At 45.6% G+C, this 23,659-nt stretch overlaps 1 protein-coding gene across 1 annotated transcript in view; it reads right to left on the reverse strand.

The window, feature by feature from the left end:
- wdr70 (WD repeat domain 70) overlaps positions 1-23,659 on the reverse strand; it is a 213,252-nt gene that overhangs the window by 99,492 nt on the left and 90,101 nt on the right. Inside the window, 1 exon segment of the mRNA XM_084325151.1 lies at positions 7,103-7,277. Within this exon segment, the coding sequence (XP_084181277.1) occupies positions 7,103-7,277 (175 nt within the window).

A 23,659-nucleotide genomic window follows, 5' to 3' on the forward strand; every position in this document is an offset into this window, starting at 1 on the left:
CAGGCGGGGAGGGGAGTGCGGTGTTACGGGCCGCCGGGCAGGATTAACATCACCCGGCGCTCACACAACATGAGAACCGTGAGGGCTGACAGCGAGGACCATAAGAAGACAAGTTTCCCCCGACGGCAACGGTAGCCTACATCGAAAAAAACCCAGGAGAGGCATTCCTATATATATCTACTTACAACAACGCTAACCATAAAGTTGTCAGAGTTGATCAAAACCACCGCCGTGCAGGGGTCTCCCACCTTTGTAGTCTGAAGAGGTCTGGGGGTGGGGGGGGGGGGGGCAGTAGTGACGCCATAGCATTCCGTGGGTCTCTGGGGGGGTAATGTTCTGGAACTAACGCTGGCGCTTCTTTCACCCACACCGCGAGAGTAGTAGCACTGACCGCACGTCACCTGGCAACCGTGGAGATGAACCCTGGTGATTTTGGCAGCGACCTCCTCCTCCTCCGCCCAGGGGGGGGGGGGGGGGAGACGGAGAGCGTGCAATCAGTGTCTCCTCCCGCGGGCCTCAGAGGAGAGACCTGCCCGCCTCCCGGGCGCAGGATCAATCAGCCCGTGGTCAGGTGCAAGAGCGTGATCCGTCAGCCTCGATAGATCCTCTCAAGCCGAGCACTAGATCAAGGTCAGGTACATAATTGATCTCGCTGCCCACATATTCTGTCCATGAGTAATAGCGGGGGGGGGGGGGGGGGGGGGGGGGGGGGCGATCGGTTAAGGAGATGGGCCCTCACTCTCTTTGAGAGTGTTTTCGAGGGGAGGAAGAGTAGCAATAAAAGCCACGGGTCAGACCGCTCCTTTCTAGGTCCGTAGGGGAACTTGAGTCGGCGGCAGCAACAGGGGAGGATTGTTTGTAGGTAGATTTTTATTCGTTTGTAGTACCGGGCAGACGGAAGAGAGAGAGAGAGAGAGAGAGAGAGAGAGAGAGAAGAACGGAGTCCGAGCGAGGGAAGACATTCGGCAAAGGACGGGGGTCCGGAATCGAACCCAAGGTCGGCCGCTTCGCGAGGAAGCACGTTACATGGGTCGCCGATGGGTGCCCGACGGGGGATTGTTGATTCAAAGTCCTTTCGATAGTAATGTTTGCTGTGGAAGATATTGTTTTTTTGGGGGGGGGGGGGCAGACAAATATCCCTGTCATCCACAGTTGTGGCCCCCTGTAGAGCCAGTCACTGGTGGTGTGCCTGCACAAGAAGAAGGAGAGAGAGAGAGAAGAGAGAGAGAGAGAGAGAGAGAGAGAAGAGAGAAGGAGAGTGGAGTGAGAGTGAGAGTGAGAGTGAGAGTGAGAGAGAGAGTGAGAGCGAGAGCGAGAGCGAGAGCGAGAGCGAGCGAGAGCGAGAGCGAGAGAGAGAGGGCACCGACCGAAGCCTTGACCCATCTGGGCAGGACAGGCTCTGCCGGTCACGGAACACACACGCACGGCTATTGTAAGCTGCTACGAGATGCAGGGTAAATATTTAGTCTGGGAGAAGGAGGAGTAATAAATTAAGAGCGATTTTACCCAATCGCTTGGAGCCTGCTGTTACAAGCACACCCGGGGTGTGGTGTGGTGTGTGTGTGTGTGTGTGTGTGTGTGTGTGTGTGTGTGTGTGTGTGTGTGTGTGTGTGTGTGTGTGTGTGTGTGTGTGTGTGTGTGTGTGTGTGTGCGCGCGCGTGTGTGTGTGTGTGTGTGTGTGTGCGTGTGTGTGTGTGTGTGTGTGTGTGTTCTATAGTGGAACATCACTCAGGCCACAGATGCTCTGTCACACATGAGTCAGTGAGGCAAGAAGAAATTCCTCTCTTGTCAAACTGAACGTGTTTGCGCGTCCATCCATAAAACGTGTTTGCGTTAACAGAAAAGAAGGCGATTGTTGGAGAAGTAATGACCATGTGTTGTTGCCTGTACTATCCTACTCTCTCAGCTACTGTCTTCTGAACGAGCGCCACACACTTCGTCAACTCGTTCCGACTCGCTACCTATGGCTTGATTGCCACCGTCGCCCCTCTCTCTCTCGCGCTACTGGAAATAAACAGTGGGAGCGTTCAACCTCGTCCCGCGAAGGGAGGGGATAGAGGGATGCATGGGGGAACACCCACATTCAAAAAAACATTCAAAACACACACATACAGGTACATTAATACATACATTTGTGTTGTGGGTACTTAAAAAAACGCACATATACAGGTATATTTAATATATATAGATGATTACACAAGGGACTCAGTTACTTTTACTTTGTATTTTTTTTATTCTGTCTTGTATTTTAAGCGTCAAGAATAGTTGAGTATGTTTGGCATTGTGCTGTGTTGTGTGTATGTGCATGTTGTGTTGTGTTGCATTTCTACGTGTATAATAATAATAATAATGACTTGGATTTATGTAGCGCTCTTCATGAGACCCAGAGCGCTTCACAGAGACCATTATTCATTCATACACAGTAATACCGGTGGTGGTGAGCTACAATTGCAGCCAGAGCTGCCCTGAGGCAGACTCACGGGAAGCGTGGCTAATAATCATCGCCTACCGCCCCTCCGACCACCACCAACATTCATTCATATGCATACACATTCATACGAGGCAAGTAGGTTAAGTGTCTTGCCCAAGGACACAACGGCAGTGGGATGGACATGGGCTTGAGCGGGATTCGAACCACCAACCCTTCGATCATTGGACGAAATCTTGCACTGTTTATGCTGTGTGTCCTGTGCATGTTGTGTGGCATTTTACGTGTATGTATATTTTGAACTCTTGCACTGTTTGTATTTCATGTTTTTTTGTATAGACTACAGATGGAAATTAGCTTCAGCTAAATCTGGTGCAAACATGTTTTCATGTGACAACGATTAATGTAGAGATCTTTTATTTTTTATTTTTTTATTTATTCTTTATTATTATAAAAAAAAATCTTGTTTAACTGTGGATTGTGTGTTTCTTGTATAATGGTATAAATTATTATTTTGTGTAAATTAGGTTGTACGCCCACCATTAAGTAAATACTTGTTTAGTTTAGGAATAAGGGGCAGGTAACTATACGATTTATTCTTCTTCCTGCTCCTTTTGTCCATGGAATGATATTTATGATTGTGTAATGAAGAAACTCTGATTGTATTGATTCCATGTGGCAAATAAAAACTCTGAACTGAACTGAACTGTAAATGCACAGTCTATAAATTAATTAATTAATAAAAAAAAAAAAAAAAAAAAAACAGAGATGGAGAGGAGTGGGGACTGAGGAGAGGGGGGAGTTCTCTCTTGTTCCCTGCGTGTGAAAGCTGCAGCCTGTGTCAGCGCAGCAGCAGGCCTCTCCCTGGAGACTGATGGCACTCGCCTGGTGGGGAACGTGAGACACTGTGAAACCGGGCCGCAATAACAACGCAGGAAGCGGGACGTAGCGAAGGAGCGATGTCTTGACAATCGGGACACCTCGTCCGCAGACTGAGTTATGTCCCGCTGGGTTGTTTTTATCCCTCCCCACACGTCGTAGCCGCCACACGGCGAGGGAGGCGGGGCGCCGCACGGTTGATGCTCGCGTGTGACAGCTGCAAAGTGAGCGATGGGCCGCCGCCGAACCTGCTCTCTCCCTGATCCCACGACAGGAAGTGAAAGCTAGTCATTTCCTGCCACTAACCCCCAGCCCCCACCCTCCTCGCCCCTCAGCCCCGACACTGACCAGAGACGTGTCACTGTGAAAAGCCCCCCACTGTGAAAAGACAGAGAGGATCATGGGTAGGTAGGTAGGTAGGCAGGCAGGCCGGCAAGGCTGTGGGATGTTGAAGTGAAGATGTGACGACGTCGGGGGGTGGCGGAGGAGAACCTGGTTGTTCTCAAGCCGCCAGGGGGAAGGTCGACACCACGAGAGCCTCTGTCGTCGTGGCGACGGAGATGTAGCGGTTCTCCAGCGTGTTGTCCCCCGCGAGGCTCCGTCACATTTGAACCGAAACCAGTACCATTTAATCTAAATGGTAAATGGCTGCTTTTTTATATAGCGCTTTTATCCAAAGCGCTTTACAATTTGTTCCTCACATTTTACCTATTCACTCACACATTCACCCACCGACGGCGGGGGCAACCATGCAAGGTGCCCACCTGCTCATCGGGAGCAATTAGGGGTTAAGTGTCTTGCTCAAGGACACATCGACACGCTGGCCGGGAGGAGTGGGAATCGAACCGGGAACCTCTGGATTACCAGGCGACTGCTCTACCTTCCGAGCCACTAATCTACCTACCTGAGTTGTAAAAAAAAATCCAAACTTCAAATGATTTATTATCATTATTATTTATTTAGAACAATTTGTTAACACTTTCAGTGCCACCAGGGGGCGCACGACTTAGTGCTTGAATGCCACCATCGGCGCCAATGTTAACCTTAATATCGCCTAATCTATGTTTTAAATTATGGCTATGTGTCTAATCTGCCCGTCGCTTATCAAAGAATCATTTTCCAGTCAGTGCTGTCGAGGCAGATTGGTTTTTTATCGCTTCATTTCCGTTTGAGAGCATTTTGAAAAGCACCCGTTTTGAGGTATAAAAAAAAACAGCCCATTCTGTGATAATCGTCTTTTACTGGAATATTCCAGAACGTTGATATTTGTCGGCCTATTTATGAATTGTTTTCAAATAAACGCTAGATGATCAATAGTATACGTGCCCGCACGCACATTCGAGGCGCGCGCTGATAGCCGTTTTCATTTCCTCATGGATTTTACAGTGAAACCGCTGGAGCACATATCAGAAAAAAGCTTATATCTTCATCAAAACGAGTCTGATTATCCTAACACTGATAACATAGATTCCTTACCTGACATCAGATGGTATCCAACTGGTATATTCCAATTCCTGATCACCATTCAAAAAAATCGATAAGTGTATAGATCTAACGTGTATACAGTAGAACTCATGCTTGCCGCGGCTCAGAGTCTCCAGAATGAACTCTGGTAACCCCGGCTGCATCAGTGGACTGGAAAATGTGGACTGGAATCTTTTTTTTTCCCCATCCATTTTCATTGAGTCCATTCCAAAATCCCTGATGTCATCTGGGAGACGATAGGGGGCGCTTTTTTCACATCTGATCGCCGGCGGCCCTTGGGTAGGCTAGGGTAGGCTCGCGTGATGCAATATGATTTTAGATCGCTAAAATAAATAAATTAAAAAAAATCCGAGAAATCTCGTGAGTGGCTTTCAACGTAACTATCGTAAATCCGAGAAAAGCCGTGAGTGAAAGTGTAGTATTATATTGCAGCGAGCGTTGTCTGCATCTACCTTTGTAAAGTGTAACCACACTTGTTGTGACCGTTTTCGGCTTGCCATTGCCCCGACTGCTTTGTTGTTATTGAATCAAGTCAAATCCTAGGTAAGAGTGTATTGTGCGCGTGAACGTGCGGCACACTTCATAGGTTTCGTTTAGCAGTAAACGAAACGTTGACGTCATCGGACTTAAAGAAAAAAGAAATACCGAAATGTGGCACCGGTGGATCTCACGTGAATCGGTACTCGGGGGCAACTGCGCGCAACGACCAGGAAGGGGTGGGGGGGGAATTGGCATAACGACTAAATTGGGATGGGAGAAAAATACAGAAAAAGGAGGAGAAAAAGTAGATAAAAAAAAAAAAGTACCAGATTCGGTACCCATCCCGAATGCTCCCCGGGAGCCAACAAGCAACCTCAGCGGCGGGGAATCCAGAGAAACGGAATGCACAATTTGATCATTTTAATTGCATAATTAACTAATAGAGAGACGGGGGGGGGGGGGGGGGACAGTACAGAGGAGATGTAATTAGGCCTCCGAGCAACGCGTGCACTCGGTTACATCATCGGCTATTTGTCTTCAGGGTTTGGGTGGAGATAGAGAGCTGGTCTGCACAGTACCTGGTTAGCATAAAAGTTGGGACTTTATTGACTTGATCCATTAGTTGATTTGATCGACACGTTTTTGTGAAATTGTGCCTCTCACATTGCAGCCATGCAGAAGGTCCTCTTTATCTCTAGTGCTCACTATAGACGAGTGTATTACTATTCAGGAAATTACTCATTCAGCAAGGAGGGAGGGAAACAAAAACTAAGAAACAACTACTAGACCAAACAGACAGATGAGTTCATTAGATTACTTAAGAGTAATTTGATTACTTAAATGGACTAAGAGACAGGGTTACGATTAAGTACAGCCGGGAAGCGAAGCGTCCCTCTGAACTATTCCAAGTTCCCACCCATGTGGCGAGATTTCACCCAAGGAATTCCACCCAGGTGGTGCAACAATAAAATACATTCCCCCTTTTCGTGGAAACCCCAGCTTGAGTCACCTTTAACCCAGAGTAACTCATCACTCCCCTATATTCCTGCCTGCGTGCGTGGCACGGCCGTGTAGACAAAAGACATCACCTCGCAAACCAGCATCGATCATCCCGCTCACAGGGGGATCTGCCACCCATCTATTACACTAACATGCTACAGTACCATGCAACCCACACACACACACATACACGCACACACACACATTCGACAGTCACTGATGCCCCCCCACACACACACTCTGTCTGCTACGCCTCCCGCCTAGATCCATCAGTAATCCCCCTGTACATTTAGCACAAACATGGATTTGACATTAAAAAATGAGACTACTACTCTAAAAGGTCTTATCTCGTTATCTAAAGAGCTCTGCATGGGGGTGTTCTCAGGCATTCCACAGTATCACAGGAGGAGGGAGCGACGGACCGGTGAACAGAGCGGGCAGATGGGATGGTTTAAATTAAGGCTATTTGCCAAACACAAGCAGCACTTTCCCACCTATGGTTTTTATTTACTGTCGAGCTCTGCTCAGTGTTGGTGACCTCTCGACCTCCCGACCCCGAGCTCCGTGACCCGATGTTGACCTCCCCGCTGCCGACTCCGGGCTTGTGATGATACAGACCAGCCAGGGGTGTGTTACCCAACTCGCATCCTGTGTGTGTGAGTGTGAGTGTGAGTGTGCGTGTGCGCGTGTGTGTGAGTGTGAGTGTGAGTGTGCGTGTGCGCGTGTGTGTGAGTGTGAGTGTGAGTGTGTGTGTGAGTGTGAGTGTGAGTGTGTGTGTGAGTGTGAGTGTGAGTGTGTGTGTGAGTGTGCGTGTGAGTGTGTGTCTCTCACGCTGAGGTTCCTGTCCCAGATCTGGATGGTTCCGTCCTGGCAGCCTGCCGCGATCAGCTTGCCGTCCCGGCTGTAGGTGCAGCAGGTGGGGATCACCCTCTTGCCCTGGAAGGAGCGCGGCTTGAACACAGACTTGTGCTTCTTCTCCGAGTTCAGGTCCCACGTGCGCACAGTGCTGTGGAGACAAGAGGAACTCTATCAACATCATGGTGCTGTGGACACAAGAGGAACTCTATCAACATCACGGTGCTGTGGAGACAAGAGGAACTCTATCAACATCATGGTGCTGTGGACACAAGAGGAACTCTATTAACATCATGGTGCTGTGGAGACAAGAGGAACTCTATCAACATCATGGTGCTGTGGACACAAGAGGAACTCTATTAACATCATGGTGCTGTGGAGACAAGAGGAACTCTATCAACATCATGGTGCTGTGGAGACAAGAGGAACTCTATCAACATCATGGTGCTGTGGAGACAAGAGGAACTCTATCAACATCATGGTGCTGTGGACACAAGAGGAACTCTATTAACATCATGGTGCTGTGGACACAAGAGGAACTCTATCAACATCATGGTGCTGTGGAGACAAGAGGAACTCTATCAACATCATGGTGCTGTGGACACAAGAGGAACTCTATCAACATCATGGTGCTGTGGAGACAAGAGGAACTCTATCAACATCATGGTGCTGTGGAGACAAGAGGAACTCTATCAACATCATGGTGCTGTGGACACAAGAGGAACTCTATCAACATCATGGTGCTGTGGAGACAAGAGGAACTCTATCAACATCATGGTGCTGTGGAGACAAGAGGAACTCTATCAACATCATGGTGCTGTGGAGACAAGAGGAACTCTATTAACATCATGGTGCTGTGGACACAAGAGGAACTCTATCAACATCATGGTGCTGTGGACACAAGAGGAACTCTATTAACATCATGGTGCTGTGGACACAAGAGGAACTCTATCAACATCATGGTGCTGTGGAGACAAGAGGAACTCTATTAACATCATGGTGCTGTGGACACAAGAGAAACTCTATCAACCTCAGTGCTGTGGAGACAAGAGAAACTCTATTAACTTATCAACCTCAGTGCTGTGGACACAAGAGAAACTCTATTAACGTATCAACCTCAGTGCTGTGGACACAAGAGAAACTCTATTAACTTATCAACCTCAGTGCTGTGGACACAAGATAAACTCTATTAACTTATCAACCTCAGTGCTGTGGACACAAGATAAACTCTATTAACTTATCAACCTCACAGTGCTGTGGAGACAAGAGAAACTATATTAACTTATCAACCTCTCGAAAATGAGATACTGTATCTCAATGTGGTTATCCCAATAAAATAATTTCAATATATATAACCTGACAGTGCTGTGGAGACAAGAGAAACTCTATTAACTTATCAACCTCAGTGTTGTGGACACAAGAGAAACTCTATTAACTTATCAACCTCAGTGTTGTGGACACAAGAGAAACTCTATTAACTTATCAACCTCACAGTGCTGTGGAGACAAGAGAAACTCTATTAACTTATCAACCTCAGTGCTGTGGACACAAGAGAAACTCTATTAACTTATCAACCTCACAGTGCTGTGGAGACAAGAGAAACTCTATTAACTTATCAACCTCAGTGCTGTGGACACAAGAGAAACTCTATTAACTTATCAACCTCAGTGCTGTGGACACAAGAGAAACTCTATTTACCAGTGTCTGCCAATCCCCTCGTATTATCTGAACCTTTCTGGGTGTGAGTGAGGCCTGTCGGTTGATCTCAGCTCGTCTCATGTGTATGTACAAAATGATGGCCATAACGCAGTCTTCACGATATGGATATTGTGTTCTTTCATAGTGTGACATCAATATGACTTTGATATCACTGACATAATCGTTCAACCACAGAGAACCAGTGGTGGAAACCCGGGCCTCATAAACAACTCTACTATCATGAAGCGAACACTAAAATGTCTCAACCAATAACGCACTCATTAACTGCTTCTGCGCCAAAAACGAGTATACTCGTTATTGGCCGCCAATCTAATAACGCAAACACGAGTTTACTAATTTTTATGATCGTTGTTTCCTTTATTCGCTATTGGCATTCATAATTCATCCAGCAAGGCTGTGGGAGCCTCTGGACTCTGTCTGATATTGCAACACCTCAATACCGCCGCCTGGTGGATTTCTGGCGAGTTGCACTCCACTCTAAACCGGATGTGGCGCTCTGTGCATCGGGGGAAATGTTCCGGCAGAGCTATCTTGTTATGTGGATCCATACAAACACTTGAGTGCATTGGATCGCTTTCGAGACGCAAGAATCAATATGCTTTCGGCGTTTATTGCGTCGTACAAACGGAAAATGGATCTAGCAGATCGAAATCAAATAATTGGAATATTTCTTCTCCAGACTCATCGGCCACAGGTAAGAGGAATCTAACATTAATTAATGTTGAATGGGCCATAGAAATGTCGATATAGCTATAATATTTAAAAGGTTATAGCCCTGCAAAGAAGGTGAGCGACTCCATAGGCTTACAGCACTGGCAGAGAGTGGTATAAGATGGGCAAACTGCGTGGCAGACAGTGTTAAAACTCAGGGCCCATCATTTTATTATCATGCGCTGAGCTTCTGTGATGCAACTCGGTCGGACCAAAACAGAGAACAAGCCATTTCACAAAGATACAGTATGTCCAGGCCGTATGATCACTATGATGTCAGGCACGCCGTGTGTTGAAGGGTGAGGGGTTCGAACGCAGAGTTCGATGGGGAGGACGGTAGATCAGGCTGACAGGCGTGTCTGAAGCTTCCATGAAATCCTGATTCTCTTCCCTACATCTGTTGAACACATTACAAACAGGTCGGACCACGGAGAGGCGGGGATTAGAACAAACAGGCGTCCGATATGTGCGGGAAAAAAACATTTGACATAGAAACACACACAAACATTAACCCGCTGGCATAGATGCGCTGTGACTCAATTGTTGCCGCTAAAAGAAATAAGCAAAAGGAACATTAAAGGAACACGCCAACTTTTGGGGAAATTTGCTTATTTGCCATCTACCCTGGAGTTAGACAAGCAGATACCCTTTTCTTCTCTGTGCATGCATTAGGCTTAGGGAACAGCCGCGCCATTAGCCTAGCTTAGCGTAATTCACTGGAAGTAGGTGTGCCAGTGTAGCCTAGTTACCAACAGTCACGAAATACACTCCAAATACAACTCCAAAACTTTCCTGCAAAATGTCAAGAGTATATATCTGCTTAGAAAACGAAAATGTTGAATTAGTGTATTTGGAGTGTATTTCGTGACTAATGCCTAATGCATGCACAGAGAAGAAAAGGGCATGTATCTGCTTGTCTAACTCCAGGGTAGATGGCAAATAAGACAATTTCCCCAAAAAGTTGGCGTGTTCCTTTAAGTCGCGTAGTAACTAGGAATGTGAAACTCAGCCGCATGTGATTCATCTTTCTAAGACAATAGGCAATGAAAAGGGGTAGTTGGGGGGAAAACCAGTGGAGCCGAGGGCGCATTCCATTCGAGGCCGACTGAAAGCAGTTGTGCAGTATTTCAGCCGTGGACAGAGAGAGAGGGAGAGTGGACAGTGACCTGAGACCACCAAGACGTTTTCAAAGGTCAAACAAGGTGGAAAAACATGTCACCTTCGACCTCTCAAACCTCCCATTTCCTGCTTCGGGGATGTCCCCGGGAGGGATGTTCCACACACACACTGCCATCCCAGTTAGTTCCCACCTCACTTGTACCTCACTTCACATCATTCAGCGCATCACTCAGCCCCTCACTTGTACCTCACTCAGCCCCTCGCTTGTACCTCGCTTGTACCTCACTCAGCCCCTCGCTTGTACCTCACTCAACACCTCACTTGTACCTCGCTCTTCACCCCTTTCCCGTGCCTCTCCTAACACACTAGAAAGACAGGTAAGTGTAGTGGGAGGACGCAGAGATGAAATGGGAAGAGAGGAGAAAAGGGAAAGCAGATGGAGAGATAGTAAGACAGGATGGGTGGAAAGGATTATAGGGCAGGAGGGCAGGGGGGGCAGGGGGGCAGGGGGGGCAGGGTGGGGAGACTCGCTCAGAACCTCATGTCAAAGACGACAAAGTGAGAGGCTCTGCCTCGCACCGCACGGAGCTTCAGGAGAGACCTGACCTTCCACTACCACTCACTCATGGCAAGAAGCTTACACAGGAACATGAAACACACGCACACACACACACACATGCACGCACACACACACATGCCCACGCCAGACTGAGCGTGTCCAAGTGTGTCTGTGACCTAGTGCCTGCTTTAGCTGGCGTAACCTCTGGGTCGCAGGGTCGGCTGCAGAGTGTAAACATAGAGACAGGGCTGCTACTAACAGCCAGGACAGGATTCCTCTATGGCCAGCTACACACACACACACACACACACACACACGCACGTCTTTGGATAAAATCTGAAGTCTTGACACAGATGCCAGCATAAAACATATGGTTGGAGGAGGGGATTAAGACGCGGTTTGATGAACAGTTGTGTTTGTTGCTGTACTTGAGCCAAATCAGGACTGTTTATTTCATTATCCTTTTGCTCGAGAGACTTGATGGAAAGAAAAGCTTCCACTTCCACGTGTAGGTTTCTGCACATGCATCAGGGCTGCCCCCCCCCCCCCCCCCCCCACTGAAGACATTATTAGCCAGCTGACAGTAATAAGACTTTGTTGACTATAACTAGTTGATTTTAATCGACAAATCTGTCGGGGCTCATACAGAAACAAGCATTTCATCATAATGTATTCTGTATTTTGGGCACCCAAGTGGCGACCCATGTAACGCGCTGCGTCGCGAAGCAGCCGACCCGGGTTTGATTCCCGGACCCGCCGTCCTTTGCCGAATGTCTTCCCCCCGCTTTGTCTCCCGTTCCTCCTCTCTCTCTCTCTACCGGACCGCCCGGTAGTACAAACAAATAAAAAATCTACTAAAAACATTACAAGAAAAAGAAAATTTAAAGTGTTCTGTATTTTGTTGTGACAAATAATAAACAAACTTGAAATCTGTAAATATTCGATGGCCAAAGAGCAAAAACCTCCTATCTGCATACAAATAAAAGTGGTGAAAACCGCCTATCTTTGCGAGGCGCTAATACCTGGTCGATAAAACAGTGTATTGTATTGGGTATCCTTAAAAAAATTGCATTCTGCAAGAAAACAACACGTTTCAACAGTTTTCAGATAGGAGTTTTTGCTCTTCAGCCATCGACATGCAATCATGCACTAGTTAGTGCTTAGCAGAGATACTGCATAGTACTTTAGGAACACATTTAGCATCATGGGAGAAAGCATAGAAATAACACATTTAGCATCAAGGGAGAAAGCATAGAAACTGGCCATCAACTTGATCTTGGGGGGGTGGGGGGTGGTTGATTGGGAGGGTTCTGTTTATTTATTTTTATTATTATTATTTATTTGAATTTTTGTATCTGTATGTACGTGTGATCATACACTTATGCAAAACCTTTTACAGTCATTATTTAAGTTTTGGGGGGGGGGGGGTTAAACATGTTTTGTATTTATTTATTTTCAGACTTTGTTTATAAAACAAAATCATTTTGTATCACCTCAATGTTGTACAGAATTATTTTTTAAATAAAAAGAAATGGCCATCAACTAAAAATGTCTGAGTCAACTAAGACCAAACCTGTCGTTTAACTTGACTATGAGAGGTCAGTCCTAGAATGTATGACCTGTTATATCATGCGTGTGCATATAAGCGTGTCTGAGAGTAGGTTAGGGGTTAGGGGTGTGTGTGTGTGTGTGTGTGTGTGTGTGTGTGTGTGTGTGTGTGTGTGTGTGTGTGTGTGTGTGTGTGTGTGTGTGTGTGTGTGTGTGTGTGTGTGTGTGTGTGTGCATGCGTGTGTGTGCGTGTGTGCGTGTGTGTGAGACAGCTGGGTGACGGATCGCTCCACCTGCTCCCTCAAAGACATCTCTATTCTGTTTACAGGAGACCGCAGGCGTCTGTCAGGACACTAAAGACAACATAACCTTTCATGCAGCATACAAAACCTGGAATGCGATTCATCGCAGAGGGTTCTTTCCAAAACACGGCAGCGCTGGCGGGAGCGGGCGGAGCTTAACCCTAGAGGGGCAGAGCTAACCACTGGCACAGGGGTCGCACTCCAGTGCTGTGTGAATAATTCAATATCGTAGTTTACCATCTCAGGATCATGTCGGGGGTGAAATTGTGCTATTGTAAAATTGATGTGCACAATTCTCTCATCTAAAATCATGACAGAATTATGTAATTCTACATAATAAATAATAATAAAGATATTATGTATTTTATATAATATATAGAAGATATAAAAAGAAGTTTGGCATCCAACCAGAGTGCAAAATGTAAACAGTGAAGTGCAACAGCTAAATACAATGTAAAGGTGATTAAACTGGGTATAAAATATATAAACGAGTACTACTGAGTAATAGTGCTAATCAGATGTATGTACAGAGTTGTAGTGTTAATATGTACAGTGATACAGGTATAAAGACACTATGGTAGTAAGTCATACTGGCCAGCAGCGTAACTAGTAAGAGTAGGTACAAGATATGTACAGATATAGATATAGTATCTACAGATATGTAAAATGGATTATATGCAAGTATGTACAGACAGATGTGGATAGATATACAGTAAGAATATATATATATATATATATATATATATATACGGTATATACAGAGTTATATGCAGGTGTATACGTGGTATAGAAGAATTTAAATTGATATCAAATTGAATAGGCTACTACACTCGCTACTGAATGCGTATGTACAGTGCGAAGATACGTTTCTAAACTTTCGCCAAGCGCAAACGGGCAGCAGTGTTTCCGCTCTAGAACTCATTTGTTCTCAAACTACAGGTCACGACCCAAAGTGGGGTCTTGGGTAGGTGACAGCGCATTGGCAAGTACAAAAAAAAATCCTGGCAACATATTTTGGCTAAATATGCCTCGTTTTAGCAAATGTTTTGTATTGATATAGTGCTGTGATTAAATGTTCTAATAAATATGCATGATCAAGTTCAACCTCGTGTGCTTTTATTTTGATATTCCATGTAAACGTAGTTGTAGTTTGTAGAGCTAAACCTATATTTTATAGTATAGCTATGGGTCTAATAACGGCGTCGAGTCTCAGTGACTTGCTTTTGGTCAATGAGCAAGAAACAGATTATTTTTTCATCCTAACATTTCCGTTTTACACCGTTTTGAATATGAATATAGTTATAGTTTTCATTCCAGGGAAAAGACGCAAAAACTGCGTTTTTGTGTAATTCAATAAACACGTTGTCATTTTTCGCCTAATTATCGGATCTTCCTGAAATCAATGCTAGATCATAATTATTATCCTTCATTGTGCACGCATGCAATGTTGTTTAGACCGGCGCACCGCTCCCCCCCTCCTCCCACCCAACGGCAAACAGCCATACACGGTCCACACAGATAGCTGTGATCGCGGTAGAAATAAATGTCAGATCAACAATCAAATTTATATATAATGTTCTTACCTTGTATCTGATGTAATGCAAAAGAGATAATCCAAATATCTGATCGCAATTCCAAATAATGCTTGTGGAGGTCCGTACCACACTACCGACGGTTTCACAATGACGGGCGGGCGGAGTTACTGTTCGATGCCATCGTTGTATAGAACTGGCTCGCCTGTTGTCACCAGCTTGGCTGGCTGTTCACACTAATACAATTGGCTGTATTAGAGGGTGGGAAAGCTGGCGGGGTGGGTCCGGGTCGTTGTAAACAGCGACTCCTACAGTTCGGTCGGGGCGCCAGCTCAGCACGGATAGGATCTAAGGGGGGTAGTGTGATCCTTCCACACGTTACACCCTCTCAGTGAGAGTCCGCGCTGCCAGGTGAAAAGAAGCGGTTGATTGGCTAGACGTGTGTCGGAGGAAGCACGTGATAGCCTCCACTCTCCCAGACCGACTGTGGGGGGTAAGTGGCAGCGACCAGGAAGGGGATTGGGAATTGGCATAACGACTAACATTGGGATGGGAGAAAATCGGAGGAAAAGGGAGGGGGGAAAAGATTAAAAAAAAATCAGTACAGCATGCACAAGGTGCCCCGCTGAATTTTGAATGGCAATAGCGAATAAAATAAATACAGTGAGAAAAACTTAGATCTACGTTTCCGGCACTCAACAATCGGGCGACAGAAACGTAGTTCTACGTTAACGGCACCGGATGTGTTAAGTGTGGGGTCGCCAAAATAATTCCTAAATAAAATGGGGTCGTGGTATAAAAAAGTTTGAGAACCCCTGCTCTAGAAATATGCCCCCGCCCTACGAATGTAGACTACGGTGAGCTCCAGGATCCATTCATCTCTCTCTATAGGGAGGTGTAGTGGTTACGTCATTGCCGTTTTTCGTGTTCCACCCTCTGTCCAATGCAATGTATTTCCCCATTGCCCATTTCTAAATCGTCTCGTTTAAAACAAATACAGCATTACCATTTGCATGGTGTACCTTTCTGTGCTTATTCATCCACAATCTATTGCTCAACATGGAAATATTCGCAATTAATCATAAAAAAAAGAATCGCCAAATTGTATTTCAACCAAAAATGCTTAAACAATAATGTTAGTGATAAAAGGGAACTCATGTTGTGCAAAAATGGAAAGCTTTTCAATGTTCATGGGGCAGAATTGTTACAATAGCCGATAATCCATTTTCCCAATGATAAATCCCTATACGGGTGGAACAACCAGTGACGTCAGACTACACCTCCCTATGGCATCAGCTGCTAGTTCAGCCACCCAGGATGAACTCACAGAACCGTCTACAGATGAATCGCACAACGCACACTAGTCTCACGTTGCCAGACCTACAGTATCTCCACACATATAAATTATAGCGGTGTGCCAGCTCACACGTGATGAACTGAGTTTGGAGAAGTTCTGGAGTCGAATGTCACCCCCCGTTCAAAGAGCGCTGTCAATGTGTGGGGAGGGAAGGGGGGGGGGGAGAGAGACAGAGACAGAGAGACAGACAGAGAGACAGAGAGAAGGAGACAGAGAGAGAGAGAGAGAGAGAGAGAGAGAGAGAGAGAGAGAGAGAGAGAGAGAGAGATGGAAAGCATGTCACACAAGTTCTGTTTGACAATCTCTCTCTCTCTCTCTCTCTCTCTCTCTCTCTCTCTCGCTCTCTCCCTCTCCCTCAGAGGCAGGTGCAAGTTATTCTTAAATATCATCATAGCCTGTGTGTTTGTAATTCTGCTAAATGAAAATTGCGTCCATCGAAAGCCTTGGGTCTCCTCTTTCTTAGAACTACAACGATTTGATTGCATTTCCTTGCATCTAAATCATCTGGTTACCAATGCAATGCACATAGGTTAACCGTCTGTAGTGTGGTAGTGAAAGGTTAACCGTCTGTAGTGTGGTAGTGAAAGGTTAACCGTCTGTAGTGTGGTAGTGAAAGGTTAACCTTCTGTAGTGTGGTAGTGAAAGGTTAACCGTCTGTAGTGTGGTAGTGAAAGGTTAACCGTCTGTAGTGTGGTAGTGAAAGGTTAACCTTCTGTAGTGTGGTAGTGAAAGGGTTAAAGCACATCTTGATTGTTTCATTTCAAATCCAATGTGGTGGTGTACTACAGAGCCAAAATTATGAAAATTGGGTTGATGTCTTTTATTTTTTATTTTTTTTATTGCTATATACTATATTTATTGTAGGGCTGTCCCCGACTAAGGATTTGGATAGTCGACTATGATTGGCAAAAATTTGCCGTTAGTCGACTATTAGTAAAAAAATAAATTTAATAAAGTATAATATATATATATTTATTACATGGCGTTTTCACATTCGCCGAAATGCTTGCTTGTGATTGGTCAATAGCCCCCCGACAGCGGTCATTATTTTTCAATAATGACCGCTGTGGGACAATAATGACCGATGTGCGCAGCTGTTCGCAATCAAGGCCACATCAGTGCAGCAAATCAGACACACCTGCCGCGGCTGCACTGACAGCGGAGTGTGTGTAGATTACAGCGGAGCCAGAACAGAGGCTGCCCGCGATAATAATAATCACTTTATTTGGGCTGACAGAGCCACAGAACAACTGCGATTTGTCAAATGAATTAGGTATATTGTTAGTAAGTTAGCCATGTAATAAGCGGGATAATGTATAGCTTTACTCTGTCATTGTCGCAAAATAATTGACCTTCACTGACGTTTAAAACACCTCGCCGAAGCGGCTCGGTATTTTAAACTACGTGTCGGTCAATTATTTTGCGACAATGACCTCGTAGCTATACATTATCCCTTACATATTTTTTTTCTCATTCCATTTGGGCTGTGGGGGGTGCTTAATGTCTGTAGGAGTCGACTGAAGGCTTCTTGTCCTCTGCAAAAGCATGCAATTGGTCCACTGATGGATACATCTTGATATTTGTCTAGTCTAGTGCAGCGTTTCCCAAACTCTGGGTCGCGACCCAAAATGGGCCGCGGACCAGTTTTTATTGGGTCACCAATAAAAAAGAATTAAATTTTTTTTAATAGTTTCTTTTTTCTTTTTTTGTATTAAAAAGCTGTAGATGTGTTGATTCAGTTTGGCACCACATACTTATGTGAATCTGGGTTTTCTACTCTAGCATACCTGAAAAACAAATACAGAAAACAGACCTCAGAATAGCACTTTCAAAAACCAAGCCCAGAATAGATCTGCTGGTTGAAAACTTCAACCAGCCACATACCTCTCATTAGATTTCATTGTGCCATAGATGAAATATTATACCCCTTCTAGCATGATGTCAGGTCAGTAGAATTTTAAAATAAGTCAGTACAAATTAATCAGAATGTTGCTCAATGTTGGGGTTTAAGGTTGAGGGACGGAGGGAGGGGGTAAGAAATGGAGAGTTGAAAAAGGGGTGAGAAATAGAAAGGACAGTAGAACATGTTTGTTCATTTAAAAGTGTTACAAAATTGTATGTACATATGTTATGAGGTGGTGAGCAGCTTAACATTACACTCTGATTATTGCTGTGATGAACTTTTATAATTAAATAAATACATTTCATATACATTTGAAATTCATGGTTTGTTGTGTTCTTTATCAGTAGTTTATAAATGTATGCTATGGCAATTCATGATGTATTTTTGTAAGTTTTGGGTTTCTCTTTTGGGTCTCCCCAAGGAGATCAATAAAGGAATATCTTATATATATAATATATTCTATATTAAAATGTCTTTGAGTTATAGGAAACTGTCGCTAAACCTAATCTCAACCCACTTCCTACTGGCTTTAATCTCAACCCACTTCCTACTGGCTTTAATCTCAACCCACTTCCTTCTGGATTTAATCTCAACCCTCTTCCTACTGGCTTTAATCTCAACCCACTTCCTTCTGGATTTAATCTCAACCCTCTTCCTACTGGCTTTAATCTCAACCCATTTCCTACTGGCTTTAATCTCAACCCTCTTCCTACTGGCTTTAATCTCAACCCACTTCCTTCTGGATTTAATCTCAACCCACTTCCTTCTGGATTTAATCTCAACCCTCTTCCTACTGGCTTTAATCTCAACCCTCTTCCTACTGGCTTTAATCTCAACCCTCTTCCTTCTGGCTTTAATCTCAACCCACTTCCTACTGGCTTTAATCTCAACCCACTTCCTACTGGCTTTAATCTCAACCCACTTCCTTCTGGCTTTAATCTCAACCCACTTCCTACTGGCTTTAATCTCAACCCTCTTCCTACTGGCTTTAATCTCAACCTTCTTCCTACTGGCTTTCATGCAGTTTGTAAATTGCACCTTGTTATTCACCAGAAAAGACACGGAGGCCATCCTGGAGGAGGGCGGTTGTTTTGATCCATGAATGGGGGAAAGTTGACGAGCGTCACTTTTACTCAATTCGATTCAACGAGGTGACAAAACATTCAAGCGCTGCGTGACAACAAAGCCAAAACATTAAGGGAGTACCACCGCCCCGCCCTCCTCCCGGTCCCAACCCTGTTTTCCCCTCAATCAGCAACTCCCCTCTCCCTGCGGGACACAAGAGAAGTGGACGTGATAAAGGAGAAGAGCCATACAGCCCCAGTCATGCGTGTGCGCCTTCTTTTTTTACGAGGTAACTCCGCCATTCACACATCAACCCAGGACTGAGGCCTCACAGTGCCCCGCCCCCCCTCTACAACTTTAGATGTTATCTGTGGGTCAGGGCTACAGGTCTGATGGGGTACATTGCTCCAACAGATGGGACGGATAAGGAGGTAGAGGGAGAAAAGAAGAGGCTGATCAAAGTCTGGCTCCTGGAGGCCAGGCTACACTGTTGTCGGGCTGGAGCCTGAGGAAGGGGGGCCTGCCTGCCGGCTGGCTGGCTGGCTGGTTGACTGACTAACTGGGACTCCACTGCTGTCAGTGAGGGGAGATTAGGAGAGGAGGACGCTCCACATACCCCATCTGGGCTGGAGATAAGTGGGGAAGTAAGAGAAAGGGGGTGGGACACTGTAGTGTGGGGGGGGGGGGGGGAGAGAAGGGAGATGGAGGTGAAAATAAAATAAACCTATACGGTGGTCTAAGCTTAGCTGCAGGTAAATAAAATAAACCTATACGGTGGTCTAAGCTTAACAGGAGGTAAATACGTAGAGGACTAAGCACACAGCAGCATTAGTGTGGCTCCACGCTTTGTGCTGAATTCAACTCTGGCTAAATAATTTAACAGGAAACCACGATAACAATAAATAAATACGAGTAGCAAGTGTTAGTCAGGGTTCCCACAGACACTGCAAAATGAAATTCAAGGACTTTTAAGTACTTTTCCAAGCACCGATGTGAAAATTGTGGCCGATACCGATATTAATATTTCTGTTCTGGCCGATACCGATATTTACCAATGTCGATATCTCTGTATAGAAAACACTTTTTTTATGATAATCAAATAAAGAGCTATTTTCCAAAATGCATGTTTTTTTACTTTTGTAATTTATTTTCAGAAATTACTGATATTTTGGACGGCTGGGTAGCGCAGCGGACTAAGCGCCTGCCTACCACCGCAGAGACACTGGTATCGAATCCAGCTGTCAGCGGTACCTCCGGTCAGTCGTCCATACTAACCAATTGGCAGTGTTAGCGGGTGGGAAGCCGGCGGGGTATGTATCCTGGTCGTTGTAAACAGCGACTCCTACAGGTCGGTCGGGGCGCCTGCTCAGCGAGGGAGGTAACTGGGGGAAGTAGTGTGAGCCTCCCACGCGTTACGCTCCCCCAGTAAGAGTCCTCGCTGTCAGGTGAAAAGAAGCGGCTGGCTGACTCCGCATGTATCGGAGGGGACATGTGATAGGATCTATCAACCCTCCCTAGACCGGCAAGTGGGGGGGGGGGGGGGGGGGGCAAATGCGCGCAACGACCAGGAAGGGGAGGGGGGAATTGGCATAATGACTAAATTGGGATGGGAGAAAAAGTAGATAAAAAAAAACAATTTAAGACCAATTCACGTTTAAATGCTGTTTTTTTAAGCATCTTCTTGGCCTGCTTGCCAGCTAGAGCATCACACACAGAGAAATGAGGAAAAGCAGTTGGAGCGCGCGAGACAGCGACTCATCAGATTTAATTAAAACAGAAAAAAAACGATTTCTTGATTCAGAATTTTTTTATCATGGATGAACAAAACATCCAATGCGAATGGTTGATTTGAATTTCAAGGACTTTTTAAGCACCTTGTTAAAAAAAATGTGCCGTTTTCAAGGAATTCCAGGCCTTGACTTTTTTTTTCAAAAATCAAGCACTTTAAGCACTTCAAGGACTTTGTGTGAACCCTGTAGTACATACCGTGTGTAAGGTCGTTCTGAACTCAGGAACTAAACGAAGATGGCAGTTCTTCATACCTAATCAAGCAAACCGATTGGTCGATAAGACGCTTATCTCGCCGGGAGTTCTTTGCGCGGGAGGAATCGGCCGGTTCTTCACTCACAGTAAGTCAAAGAAAACAAACAAGCGTATTCACAGACGGAGGGGACGGAGGTCAAACCACTGCTGTCTCCACGACGCTCAACCAATCCTGCGGGGACAAAGGTTAAAAACGCTGTACTTTCAAGCCACGGTATGTGCATATCGTGAGCAGGACATGGAACGCTTGCCGTGAAAAGGCAGGCGGCAGTTTGAGACGCGCTGGACTGTGGATGAACCCGGCGTGTCAAACGGGTCTGCGAAGCAAGTGCCCCGACATGTTCTCCACCGCCCCCCCCCCCCCCCCCCCCCCCCCAGACCAACATGTTCTCCCCCCCCCCCCCCAGACTCCTGCTCCCCATCCTCCTCCTCTATCACCGCGTACATCACACTTAGTAGCCTCCCGTACACCTGATCTCGCCCTCCTGAAGTCAAGTCAAGTCAAGTCAGTTTTATTTATATAGCAGAACCTCACTTAACTTCATCCTCAGTTTTCTAGCTTTCTGCATACGTGGCATTAGGTTACATGTAGGCAAATGGGGGGGGGGGCATCATGCTCACTTTGACAGACTCACTGTGTCAGAAATGAGAAATGAAGAGGAGATGGGAGGCAATGAACTTTGAGGACTCCATAAAGTGTTGATTTACAGCGTGGCGGGACTCTTCCTGTACACGGTGAGAACGTTCGTAGCCAGAGTAGTATCTCAGCAGGGACGCGGAGCTGCTTCACATACGACTCTCCGCTTAATGTGTCATGTCGTGTGTCTGGATTTGATACGCGATAAAGATGAGTGATGATTCTCCCTTTTCCACGCTGTCCTCTGGGTCGTCGAGTAACACGGCAGCTCTACAACCAGATCCAGCTGTAGTCATGCAGTCCTTGATTTGATTAAATTTGATTGACAACAAACATAACAACATTGACAGATCAACATTTGTATTTTGCCTCGTCAGCGATAAAACGAAAAGTCCATGGTTGTCCCTGTTGTTACTGGGTGCAAGTGGCACGATGGCATCTGAAGTGCATCGAGCATTCTTAGTGCATAATCTAAAGTGCATTCGTAGTAGTATTCATGTTTCAGTTTAATTTTTTTTATAAAAAGCATCATTCATGTTCATTGGTGCATTAAAAACAATTATTATTCAACAAAGTGCATAGAGACATTACTCGTCGTTCACCAGTGGTTCAACACCTCTGGTGAACCTGTACGTCCTGTAGCCCTGCATGTAGCCCTGTAGTACGTGTAGTCCTGCATGTAGTCCTGTAGTACGTGTAGCCCTGCATGTAGTCCTGTAGTACGTGTAGTCCTGCATGTAGTCCTGTAGTACGTGTAGTCCTGCATGTAGTCCTGTAGTACGTGTAGTCCTGTAGTACGTGTAGTCCTGTATGTAGTCCTGTAGTACGTGTAGTCCTGTAGTACATGTAGTCCTGCATGTAGTCCTGCATGTAGTCCTGTAGTACGTGTAGTCCTGCATGTAGTCCTGTAGTACATGTAGTCCTGTATGTAGTCCTGTAGTACATGTAGTCCTGTATGTAGTCCTGTAGTACGTGTAGTCCTGCATGTAGTCCTGTAGTACATGTAGTCCTGCATGTAGTCCTGTAGTAGCGTATCCTGCATGTAGTCCTGTATCATGTAGTCCTGCATGTAGTCCTGTAGTACGTGTAGTCCTGCATGTAGTCCTGTAGTACGTGTAGTCCTGCATGTAGTCCTGTAGTACATGTAGTCCTGCATGTAGTCCTGCATGTAGTCCTGTAGTACGTGTAGTCCTGCATGTAGTCCTGTAGTACATGTAGTCCTGTATGTAGTCCTGTAGTACATGTAGTCCTGTATGTAGTCCTGTAGTACGTGTAGTCCTGTATGTAGTCCTGTAGTACATGTAGTCCTGTATGTAGTCCTGTAGTACGTGTAGTCCTGCATGTAGTCCTGTAGTACGTGTAGTCCTGCATGTAGTCCTGCATGTAGTCCTGTAGTACGTGTAGTCCTGCATGTAGTCCTGTAGTACGTGTAGTCCTGCATGTAGTCCTGTAGTACATGTAGTCCTGTAGTACATGTAGTCCTGTAGTACTGTAGTCCTGTATGTAGTCCTGTAGTACGTGTAGTCCTGCATGTAGCCTGTAGTACGTGTAGTCCTGCATGTAGTCCTGTAGTACGTGTAGTCCTGCATGTAGTCCTGTAGTACGTGTAGTCCTGCATGTAGTCCTGTAGTACGTGTAGTCCTGTAGTACGTGTAGTCCTGCATGTAGTCCTGTAGTACGTGTAGCCCTGCATGTAGTCCTGTAGTACGTGTAGTCCTGCATGTAGTCCTGTAGTACGTGTAGCCCTGCATGTAGTCCTGTAGTACATGTAGTCCTGCATGTAGTCCTGTAGTACGTGTAGTCCTGCATGTAGTCCTGTAGTACGTGTAGCCCTGCATGTAGTCCTGTAGTACATGTAGTCCTGCATGTAGTCCTGTAGTACGTGTAGTCCTGCATGTAGTCCTGTAGTACATGTAGTCCTGCATGTAGTCCTGTAGTACGTGTAGCCCTGCATGTAGTCCTGTAGTACGTGTAGTCCTGCATGTAGTCCTGTAGTACGTGTAGTCCTGCATGTAGTCCTGTAGTACGTGTAGTCCTG

This window comes from Notolepis coatsorum (assembly GCF_963971535.1).
Source record: "Notolepis coatsorum genome assembly, chromosome: 11".
In the NCBI taxonomy this organism is placed as follows: Eukaryota; Metazoa; Chordata; class Actinopteri; order Aulopiformes; family Paralepididae; genus Notolepis; species Notolepis coatsorum.